The 12,228-nt window shown below is 37.9% G+C and overlaps 1 protein-coding gene across 2 annotated transcripts; it reads right to left on the reverse strand.

Moving 5' to 3' along the window:
* Positions 1–1,486: 1,486 nt before the first annotated feature.
* Positions 1,487–11,279, reverse strand: LOC132064876 (probable E3 ubiquitin ligase SUD1). Of its 2 annotated transcripts, none has more exons than XM_059458027.1 (9): positions 10,824–11,279; positions 6,513–7,205; positions 5,535–6,302; positions 5,237–5,448; positions 4,765–5,115; positions 3,405–3,562; positions 3,155–3,318; positions 2,926–3,072; positions 1,487–2,293 (listed from the first exon to the last, which is right to left on the reverse strand). In XM_059458027.1, the coding sequence occupies exons 1-9, from the start codon at positions 11,145–11,147 to the stop codon at positions 1,799–1,801; spliced, it is 3,312 nt and encodes a 1,103-aa protein (XP_059314010.1). In that variant the 5' UTR covers positions 11,148–11,279; the 3' UTR covers positions 1,487–1,798. The 2 variants fall into 2 exon arrangements, with proteins under 2 accessions (XP_059314010.1, XP_059314009.1); XM_059458026.1 differs by having other exon boundaries at positions 3,405–3,565; positions 10,824–11,278.
* Between the last annotated feature and the right edge of the window lie 949 nt (positions 11,280–12,228).

Raw genomic sequence — 12,228 nt, forward strand, 5'->3', positions numbered from 1 at the left:
GTGTTTGGCAAAGCAGCTTATAAGCTAAAAAGTGCTTAGAATAAGCCAAAAAAAAAAAGTTGGGATGGCCCAATTTATTTTTTTGGCTTATAAGCTGTTTTTTGATCAAACGAGCTTATAAATCACTTTTTTTAAGCTATAAGCCAAACGGGCTCTTAGAATGGTATGCATATTGGGTTCCCTTAGCCGTACTATCAGTGACACCTTATGACATCTTTATAGACATTATCATATTCAACATTTCTCGATGTCTGTTAACTCTTGATATAAATAATTTGGGTGAATCTTTTGAGCAATCACACACGTTAGCAGCGTACTGCACTTAAAGATTGTGATAGGTCGTCCACTGCCAGTAAAAGTTTACCGTTTGCTGTCTTCACAAAGTTTACTTTTCACATAAATGATTGAAATGTAAAATAAATAACGAGGCTGTCTAATGTCAAAGTGTGTCTCATTTCCGTTTACGCGTTTTTTCCTTTCATCTCAAGCTTGAAGCTGCCCAGTAGCCAAATACAAGATCCCTTTTTGCTTTCTCAGATAACTCTAGTCTCCAGCACAATAGTCTCCGTTCCAAATGTCCGAATAAGAACAGCAAAGCAAAAGGTTTTGAAAGGAGCAATATTTATTAAACGGAAAAGGCTTAATTATGCCACTCATCAATAGTTTCGCTCATTTATGCCATCGAACTATCAGAAATGGTTCATTTATGCAGCTCATTAATAGTTTGACTTATTTATGCCATAGCAGTTACCAGTGGTGGAGCCACATGCGTCCAAGGGGTGTCGACCGACACCCCATCGCCGAAAAATTATAGTGTAAATAGGTAAAAAGAACTTTTCTTATGTATATATACTATGTGTTGAAACTCTTAATTTCGTTGTATATTTACAATACCAGATATGACACGTGACGTTCAATTAAAGGTTTACGTCGTTTAATTAAATCAGCCTAATTTTAAATCTCAAATTAATAAAAAAATCCGACCTATACACCCGACCCACCCACAACCATCTAGTTGGAGGTCACATATCATATCTGGTATTGTAAAATTGGCGTTAATGAAAAATGGCATGATTGAATCATTTTGGTAACGACGATGACATAAATGAGCTGAGCTATTAATGAGTGACATAAATATGTCATTTCCGATAATTCGATGGCATAAATGAGCCGAACTATTGACGAGTGATAAATGAACCATTCCGATAGTTCGATGGCATATTTGAGCCTTTTCCGTTTATTAAATATAAAAGGTCTAAGGAAGCGTACAACGGTCTGGCACCTCGAAGTATATCAAAAATGATCATTTGTTCGTAACTATCAAATAGTGCCAAAGACGCTTCTTTACCCAATTCTTTTGATTCTCTATTGTAAAACTCCTCCAATCCCTAGGAAGCAACCATCAGGACAACGTAGGGGTACAGAGACTCGACCTGAAGGCAATCACCTGTTTCCTAATATACATTTTGGCAACTTGCAAGTGATAAATTAGAAAGGCATATCAATCGACCTTTTCCTTCTTTCTCGTACAAAAAGGAAAGTGCCCCCCAAAATAAAATAAAAAATAGACAAACTAGAATTCCCTGGAAAATTGAATCACTAATTATGTCAGCACGCAGTACAGTACATATTCACAAGTAGTAAATATTACTAATAGAGAAACTGCTCAGAACTAATACAAATTGGTTTCTCTAATTCCAAAAGGCAAAATAATAATCCATTTGCAATTTGTTCAGCCTCCTCCAACGCGACCTCCAGAACCTTATTGAGCAGCTGAGGATCATGACTGGTACAAACTTTAAGCATCTTGCATAATACCACGCCTGTGTCTTAGTCCTACATCAGCAACCTCCTGGACATCCCCGTTCAGTATAGGGATCTCTCCTTCTCTGGACACTTCTAATTCATTTTGCCTCTGAACTACCTCTTCCCCAAAATTATGAAGTCTACGACCAATCAAATAACGGTCATCGCGTATAGAATTGTGAAGATTGGTGAACCATACGTGGAAGCGCTTTGCACAGAAACAGAACAGACTGAAGCCAAGACAGCCAATCCAAGCAAATCGGTAAACGGCAGAGTTCACAAGCAAAGGGTAACCAAATACTGGGAATACACCCCTGGCCAAAACGTATGGGACACAGAGTGCTGTAAGCAGCTTCATGATGATAGGAAAGACTATCTCCCGAAGCACCCAAAAGCCTTGCAACCTAGAGAAGCCGTTCTCCCTCACCCTCTCAAATTTCAGTCGCCAGCTCTCATCCATCAGTGGCATCATATGATCTAGCATCACCTGTTTTGCACAAGTCACGTTAAGAAATTGGTGGTGTATAGATATGCCAATGTGAAGTAATTATTTGTGTTTACGCATAGAAGGGATACTCAGACGTCAAATGACTTATCCCTATTAGTGAACAGTCCCCACATAGATTGTTAAAAATGTTCCACTAGAAATTTTCTTGTTATTGCTTCGTTCAACCGGGCATATGAATGTTTTCAAACGGATTTGGGCTCGTAAACATCTGGGTGTACTCCCAACAAGCTCAACCAGTTCACGTTTTGAACTTCAGCATGGAATAGGAGGTCCCAGGGAAGGAATATTCGTCATAATTAAACAAAGTGAAAACTGAAATCGTGCTCCACAGTGAAAAGTTTTACTTCAAATGAACAATATGCAGAAATTATAGGGGGAACAGGTGCAAATCAACCATCAATTAACAGCCCTGCCCACATTTTTTTTTTTTTTGGAAGAGGTTACAAGATAAGCACAAAAGTCTAAGAAAATGCTCTAGGACAAAAGCGTGTAACACCCAAAGATTCAGCGAGGAATTAGAACAAAGGTTCAACCCCCCACATCAGTCTTATGAACAGGCAAAACCAAAAGCTTATAATGCAGGTAATGTAAATAAACTATAAGACACTTACCAGCCTGGTCCAGATCTTTAGGAAGATTAGTCCTAAAGCCCAATCTTGATAAAGAAGAAAGACTGGACTTTCGTCAATGGGGACTCGCATTGGCACAATGACCAGAAGTTCAAAAAGCAGTCCAATCAACACGGGGATGATAAAGATCTGAAGAGAATCAGCAAATAAATTAACTGTATGAAAAAAGATCAACGTGCAAGTACTGAATCAAAGTGGAAGATGCCATTACCCATATTGATAATAGTGCAGAACTCTTCAGAACAATGACACACCATTTCCAAATTTGGTTCATCAAAACTGCAACCCGCCGAGTCCTAATTTGATCAATTGAGTACCTCACTCCAGCAATCGCAGTCCAAATGGCATAACTTCCAATTACAAATGCATACAAATCTGAGAAGTAAAAGCAACAAAAGGTCAGCGTTTTCATTGTCCGAGTGAAGAACAGAAACCAACTTGGACTAGGTTGACTGCAATACCATTGCACTTGATTCCATGTGTTATTGGAAGCAGCGGTAGGGAATTGAAGAGCGCACGTCCAAGTGAAATTGGTACAATTATCAGGGCAGAATTAAAAAGGAGGAGAGTCATCCACGCCACCACCAGCAACAGCACAATACGGAGCACAAAGGCGTACCTGCTAAAAGAAGTTCCTAAACAACATCAGAATCTTGCTAAAAGTTTTTTTGAGGTCAACTTAAGACAGAGCATCACCATTTATGACTTAAATCACTTGATGCTACAGAAAATAGCCAGATCAGCTATGATAGCGTAATAGCAATTTCGTCCAACAAAACAAAATTAACAAGCAAAGGAAAGTTAGTCACATATGAGGGTCCAAATGAAAAAATGAAGAGAAAAGGAAGGCACTAAAGATCAAACTTGTTTTTGTTTACATATAGGATCACCCTAACTCTGACAAATATCAGAACCCAAAAGGGAAAACTATCTATCTACTCGAAGGATTAAAAAGAGTGTGACCTGCCCAAATAGAATGAATATGACATAAGTACAAAAAAAGCCAAATATAATAAATAGCTAACAAACAGGACACTTAATCACACTAGCGTGATTTATGCTTAATAATGGAGTCCAGATACCGCAATAATCCCTTTGTGGAACTGACTGAATAGCCTACACATGAGTGATTAGTTAGCTAAATACCAGTCCACAGCAGATGCTAGTCCGACATACAATTGCCAAATATGCTATGAAGACTGAATTGTTACCTTTCTCAAAAAACAACAAAAAAGAAGTATACTATGAAGACTGCTCGTTCAGCTTATCTAGGAGGTCTTTTATTTAATTTGCATTCGCACATTTGGAAAGAGGCTAAATTAATACTCCTTCCATCCGAATTTATATGACTTCTAATTTGTGAAGCCAACAGGGTTTGAAACTGTTAACTGACAATATATATTTTATTTATCAAGGAAACTGATAATTATTTATTCTATACAACTTCCTCAATTTCTAAGAATTCAAAATTCACTTAGCTATTCCTGTATTAAACTTTGATAAGATGTTTTATCAATCAACCTAACAACCATCGTTCAACATTTTCCTCTACAACTATTATTGGACTTTTGGTCCAACCAAACACTATTATATAAAATGAGACAGAAGAAAGAGTTTCCTCACAAAATAAAAAAAAATAAAAAAATAGAAAAAAATAATAATAAAAAAAATGGCTGATCTTCATCTTCTCCTGAAGCAGACCTATACTAATTGGTTTTCAACATATTAGCGAGTGACGCAATTTGCCAACATAAGAAATGAGTAATATGTTCATTGTGCAATAAAACAGGACTAATAAACATGGAGCATAGTTCAACTTACTCAGGATCCGCCTGTTCTTCAGTGTCATAGTCTTCTACTAAGTCGGCACCAGCTGTTACACGCCTAGCTCTGTTATCGGGAGCAAATATCAAGGCCCGATCTGGTACGCCATGTGGGACTTGAAACCTGTCCTGCCTTCCTTGGTCACCATCGCCATTCTCTTGTCCACCATTATCCTCGGGTCGGGGCAGTAAGAAATCAGTTAGACCAAGAGCCCAGCCCACTGCGGTAAACCAATACCGAAGCAGAGACTTGATTGTTGTACGCAGCTTAAAATGCTCAATTGCAAAGGGTATACAGATTTGGAAGAGAAGCATGTCGGCAGGTATTTCAGTAAATGGATCAGATACACTGCAAAGAGAACAATAATTCTGTAAGTTAACGAAAGGGATGAAAGCTCAAAGCTCGAATTCACATACCACGTACATATTGAAACCAAAATCAATAGGGATAGAGTAGGAAACAATCTTACGAGATATCGAGCGGGAAAATGGATGGAGCAATTCGCATGGCAAGTTTGACAGGCAGATACACGAGCATCACTATCAAGCTTCCATAGACTGCAACTGATAAAAGAACCCGACGAGCATGCTTATGTACAGGATCATCTATCAAATCACGGAATGGGTTGTAGTTGGGATCAGCCGGATCTCGAAGAAAGTAAAGCACCCCAGTACGCAGGACCTATAAAAAGAATGTGGTAAATTAGTAAAAGGAAAAATTAGCAATAATAAAGATTGGAAATGGAGGAAGTCTAATGGAAATTTTACCCCTCGAAGAAGGCTAACAAAGATACTTATTTGTAGCATGTAAACAATCCCTACAACCCAGTGAACTAATGAGCTTGCCAATGGAGATACTGAGAAGAATTCCACTCTCTGTGTGATGGACTTCCCGAACATTCTAATGGTGCAAACATCCAACCACCATCCGCACATCAAAGGGAAAACCCCAAGTTCAATGACAAGGAGGAAAGCAACCTTAATCATAGTCATCAGATGCCTCATAGCTGCTACAAACTGTCTAAAGAGGGAGGGGATAGTTTCTGCAATGGAAGCAATACCATAGAATCTTCCCAACGTCAAAGGCTCTCCCCTGGTGTACCGGATTAAAGCAACTATCCCAAGGTAAAAAAAGACCAGAGAAAATATAAACATGTAGCCAACGGCAAGAGTTGTCACATCTGAAAGTCGGGATGTTCCAACAGATGACCCTTTCAAAAGATCAGTTGACACTGCTGTGCTGAGATTGTTTGCTTTCTCACTCAATCCAGTGGCATTTGCGTTTAACATTTCTGTGACTTGACCAAGCAAACTGCTGCCTTCACTAGCAGGAGTTAGATTTGCAACAGCAGTCAATGCACTCTTCAAAGTAATATTGGCCAGGGAAAATGCTGTTTCAGTAAGTGGCATAACAGTTGATAATACTGGATTGCTTGCAGAGGATAAAAGCCAGGACAAATAATAAAGTATAATTCGTCCTAATGTAAAGGGAACAAAGATCACAACTCCAAGGAATATCATATTACTGGCAAGAACCTGCACATAAGGCAAATCACCACATATCAGTCTCATGTTCAGCTAGCAGACAACAGAAGCAGAGAAATTAAAGCACACAACAGGAAAAATGTGGTCTTCTGCAGAACAAGAGCTTAGAGAGCACGAGAATATATTAAATGACTGCAGTTTTTCACAGTAAAAAAGAAAGGTCAAGCATGAGAAAGGTGGCAGGTGAGAACAAGAACGTACAGTAAATGCATTTTCAACCAGATGAAACACAGGACCCTGCATGCCAACAAGCTCATCAAAAGGTACATCCTCGGCACCATCAGCATCATCCAAACCATCAAACATCTGTTCGACATGAGCCTCAAGCCGTGCTGCCTGCATCTCCCAACGAGCGGCAACATTTTCTGCATTTCTCCGGATTATCTGACCAGCTCCAGCAATTCCCTGCGCAGCATTTGCATCTTCCCCATTTCCATCAGCAGCAAAATTTCTGTTTGCTGGAGCAACAGGTCTTCTTGGAGCACGGGCAGCATTTCTATCCCCATCATCTTCCCTGTCAGCTTCCTGCCCCCCAAGTTCGCGCAAATGTCTGAAGTAATCCCTCAATGAAGTTGCCCCAAGAAAGATGAAAACAATGCTAGCAGAGAGTAGAAACCCATGCAGACAGTCGGTAAGAATAATGGTTGTGGATAAGTGACCCAAGAATAGTCTATGAGCTTCTCCAAAACTTCTAACAAAAGCCAACCGCCATATCCAGAAGGTAATGAACGGTATTATGAGCAGCCATACAGAAAGCACAAAGCTAAGACGTAGGAAAAATTGCAGGACATGGCAGGCTTTCATTGCCATCCCAACCACAAACTCTTGAAAAGGGAGCCTAGCCGGAGCGTTCTCAGCATAAACTGGTGAAAATGAGAATGCATGTTTGCATACCTACGTTTACATAAAAGAAAATAGTGAGCCCACCAATAGAGGGATGACCCTAGATGCGATAGAAAACAACAAGCACTCTTTCAATAGCTTGCTCTGTGGCGCAGTATCCAACCACAATAACAACAACAACAACAACATACCCAGTATACTCCCACAAGTAGGGAAATCATTTATGGTCAATCTTCATAAAAAGAGAAGCATTATGGTCAATGTTATGTCTTAAGTGATTCTCTAATCATACACACTTACAAAAGTCACACAATTACATATTGCTCATTTTCATTTAATAAGTACAATTATAAAATTCAAATCACAACTTTTATTGATGAGTACAAACCACAATGCAACACTATGGCTCAATCCCAAAATAAGGCCGCTATAAGAATCATCATTATCCATTTTGGTCCATATAGACCCGTTTCATTCAATATCCGATAATTTGGTGTCAGCTAATCCTAGAAATTCTTTATCTTTTCTATACAGATTTCTAGTAAACTTAAAAAACCTCCTACCAATGTTGGATCTAATCTAGACATACCATCAAGACTAAGCCTCACCCCAATTAGTTGATATCACCAATACAGACCTATTGTGCTGTACTTTTTGCATAACCTACATATTATTTTCACAGATTGTAGCCTTGTGATATTCTTTTTTGATGACAAGGGAACCCGCAGCCGCTACCCTTTGGGTGCGCACTTGGTAAACCCCGCTCCTGTGTAATAGCCCGCAAACCACACAAGAGAGGTAACCCGCACTAGGCAAGCCATGTGCTACGAGCTCGACCGAGAAGGCAAATCTCTTGTTGTCGTAGACAGGGGGTTTCGAACCTGTGACCTCCCTTATGGAAGCCCCATGCTCAACCAACTGAGCCACCCTTGTGGTTGTAGTCTTGTGATATTACTTCATTCCCTATGATTTTACGTCTAGCTTGTCCCCTTTTAAAGCCTTAAATCACCGCCAGTTCACAACTATGAACCGTACAAGCCAAAGGATATGGGAGTCTATATAAGGCATGACTAAATCATTTCAATAAACATTCCCTTATTTATCTTTTGTGTGTTACTTACACAGTCAAATGTGATCATTTCTGATCTGGTTTAATCTTGTATGACGTACTTCCGTCTTAACTTCCGCATTTACAACACTTCAGACCTTAAAAACCCAAAATTCACTCCCATATAACATTGTTGGTCTTATCACCATTTTATAGTAAGTATACTCCAAATTATGACATTCCCGTGATATTCCTACAATTCAATATCCTGCTGCAATTCTATTGCAAATATTTCATCTAACATACCATTCTCCTGGAACATAAATCTTAAATATCTAGATTGTCAACATCTAGGCACCACAATTCCATCTTATCTCAACCAATTTCACTCTTCTCATGCCGGCTAAATTTGCAATTTATGTATTCTATCTTACTTCTACTTACCTTAAAACCCTTATTCTCTCGCAAAGTCTCCATATTTCAAGTTCTAAAAAAAAAAATAACGTACCTCCATACTTCTTGGTTTTTATTAACACCCTCGCTAGTTTCATCCCTAGACACATTGTCGTCTGTAAATAGTATACACCATAGGATCTCGTCTTGTAAAATGTAAACTATCTTTGGCTCAACCGTTACTAGGATAATATAGTATAGGCTCAAATGCTCAATGGACAACTTGATGTAAACTCGCTGTTACAAAAAAAACTAGTTTGTACCTCCTAATAATGTTCTCTCACTTACGATGGCTCCTCGTGAATATCCTTTATGGTATTTATATAGTTAAAATGACTTCATCTCTTCCCCACCACCCATCAAAAGACTTTTCTTGACACACTATCATATTCTTTCTTGACACCCACCCAAAAAAAATCTCCATCACTCGTGGTGCCCTTAAATCAATGCTATCTCACTCTTAAAAAGTTTCATCAAACAACTCATAAAAACTCAATGCATTAGGTAAGTACAAACTAATTAGGAGATTTTTAGTCATCTATTTTGGAGACTATATTTGATAACAACCTGTTTGACAGTCAATATTATACACATTACTTACATTATCTATTTAAAAAAAGAAAAAGAAAAAAAGAACAGTATTGCAACCATTACATATATGATATACCAGTCGCATTCACGCACAAATGTAACTCTCATTATGGTTCTCCCCATCTCCACCCGGGTTTCATCTTAGCATCATTCCAGATGATCTCCTAAAAGTATAATATATGAAAAGTAGAATGTACTCAAAGTATGAGCCTGCAACCTTATAGATGGCAAGAAAATGTTCTTTAAGCTAAACCGGACAAGAGAAGCAACTAAACTATATGAAATGTGTCAATGATGTGGCAATCCTGTTCATACCTTGAAAAAGAAGAGATATAAATCTATAAGTAAGAAAAGAAGATTGCAAAAAGACCAAAAAGATGTTGAAAAGAAATTGTGTCAAGTGAAAAATCTATTTGCTGTTGTAAGCAAACCATCAAATTACTACTTATTAACCTATTAAAACTGAGCTCGCAAGGCTGCACCAAGAAGAGATTCCAAAATTGATATGATGATCTCTACTTCCAGGGAGGTAGAGAACAGCAAACAACAGTTTCGATCATCAATGAAAAAACATGTTAGATGATTAAGAATCTTTTGATATGCTCCATGAGACTAATGTTATCTAGAATTAACTACAAAAAGAAAAAGATTATAGTATCCACACCCTTTTCAAAATCAAGGTCACCACCCACGAGTTAAATTAGTTTGTCTCACTCGAATTCGCCTCATCCTTTAGCTCTAGTTTTAGAGAACTCTCAAACCCATCCTTCATCTTAAAGAGACATTACCAAGTGAAACAAAATGGGTAGAAACGGAGCTAAATGGATAGAGAAGATTCATATAGCCGACAATTAGCTTGAGATTGATGCATTGTATTGTTGTATTAGCCGCAGTAAAGCTTAAACCTAATTGGTACATGTCTTAAGCTTTTATCAATTGTTTGTTTGCAAAAGCTTGGGACAAAGTGAAAGCAACACCAAGATTAAGAAACAATTGATAGTGGATAGATAACGCTAATTGGTACATGTCTTATTTATGGAAGAATTGAAAAGTTAATTTGGTTGGTATTTAAAGGCGAATTTTGATAAGAAGAAAACCTATTGTCCCCTCTTCCAAAGAAGCAAAATAATCAGTAGATAGGAGGTTATGAAGGTCGCGGATTAGGGTAGAAGGCTAGTAGGTAGTTGAGCTTTGTCACGCTTATCCTTCCATAATCCATACTTGTAGCCGTAGTATTACTCTTCTGATTTCTTGTCCTTTGAATTCTATTATTATCCGTTGTTTCTTGTATATCAATTATCAATTATCTTGTCCTTTAATTTCTGTTATTATCTGTTGCTTTTCTTTGAGCCGAGGGTCGATCGAAAACAGCTTCTCTACCTGTACCCTCCCCAGACTCCACTTGTGGGATTACACTGGCTATGTTGTTGTTCCAAAGGGCCAAAATAATCACTATTCCTCACTGAAGCTTAACCTTTTTCTAGGAAAGACCCAAGATTATACGGATTGCATAACAAGAAACTTAAATTTAACCTAAAGCAAGAAAATACAGAACAGATTTCGGATAAAGAAGTCACCTCGCATTGGCGAGCGTTACTGTGATTAAGCCATTGAAGCAGGCAATCTTGATGAACAAACTTGATGCTACCACTACAAGCACATGGATACCGTAAGGGATTATCGGGTTCACCAGGGTTCCTACAGATCCGGCAAACATCCTCTTCTTCTTCATCGTCATCATACCTGCTAGCAGCCAAAACATTATTCAAATCCTTACCCGAATTGGAAGAAGAAGAAGAAGATGCAGACGGCGGCGATGAAGACGAATTCACCGTCGCATCGGCGGAGCGTGCAATACCCTCGCCGCCGCCATCGCTGGACGCCGCCGTTGCGATCTCCATCAAAGATTGATTGATTGATTTCGATCTCTCCGCCTAGGGTTTTTGCTGATGGATTTAGCTGTGGTGCTTGGTTCCAAGAGGATCAAGGATCGTGGACCAACGACAGTCGGTTATTTTTATTATTACTATTTTGTCCTTCAGAATTTATATATACGCGTCTTCTTTTTTTTTTTTTTTTTAAAAAAAAAATTTCAAGATAGTATATTTTGTTTGGATATTTTGCTTCTAGATTTTTGGTTGATGAATTTTAGTCGGCGAGGAGTTTCGGATATAACGCGGCACAAAGTGAGTGATCCGTATTGCCTTGGAACGATGAACACTGGGACGGTAGGACCCCATAGAATGCATATTTGGCTGGCCCTTGGCAGTAAAATTTGGATCAAATTTTAAAAATTTATCTTCAAAAGTATGTTTATTCATAGATTTTAAAAGTCTACCTTCAAAAAAGTTTTAAGTTAAAAAATTGATTTAGTTTTTGAGACTTTCACTTATAAAACTTCCAACTTTTTCAAAGTAAAATGCATGTACAAACATAACTTTAAAAACTTAAATTTTCAAGTTTCAACTTCAAATTCCATGACTTAACTGGTGAATGTTTATATTATTTTTGGTTAATTTTGAACGTGAATTCCTAGTTACTAGATAAAATATGAAGTATTCACTTAATAATAAAGCAAAATGATAACAAAATCGTTTTAGTTTATGTGATATTTTTTTTTCAATCATTAAAAAAGTATATAATTTTAAATTAAAAAATAATAAATTTTAGCATCTCATTTTATCTTAATAGCAAATTTTGTAACCATACAAATGAATGAGATATTTAATTACCAGTGGCTAACAAAAATTAATGTATTTCCGTTTTCATTAATGAGACAAAATATCTGTTATACGTAGTAAACGAGAAGTGTGTTAAGAAAAGTGACACACGACTTGAATTGGGCCAAAAATCTAGATCAGATCCTTCTTTTGACTTTCACTGGGCCAAAAAATTTAGGCAGTATCCCGCAATCTAAGCGGGCCATAACTTTGTCTCTGTCTAGCTTTCACAACAGTTATTGGGCCCAAAATTCATCACTAA

The sequence above is a fragment of the Lycium ferocissimum genome, chromosome 7, assembly GCF_029784015.1.
Source record: "Lycium ferocissimum isolate CSIRO_LF1 chromosome 7, AGI_CSIRO_Lferr_CH_V1, whole genome shotgun sequence".
NCBI lineage: Eukaryota > Viridiplantae > Streptophyta > Magnoliopsida > Solanales > Solanaceae > Lycium > Lycium ferocissimum.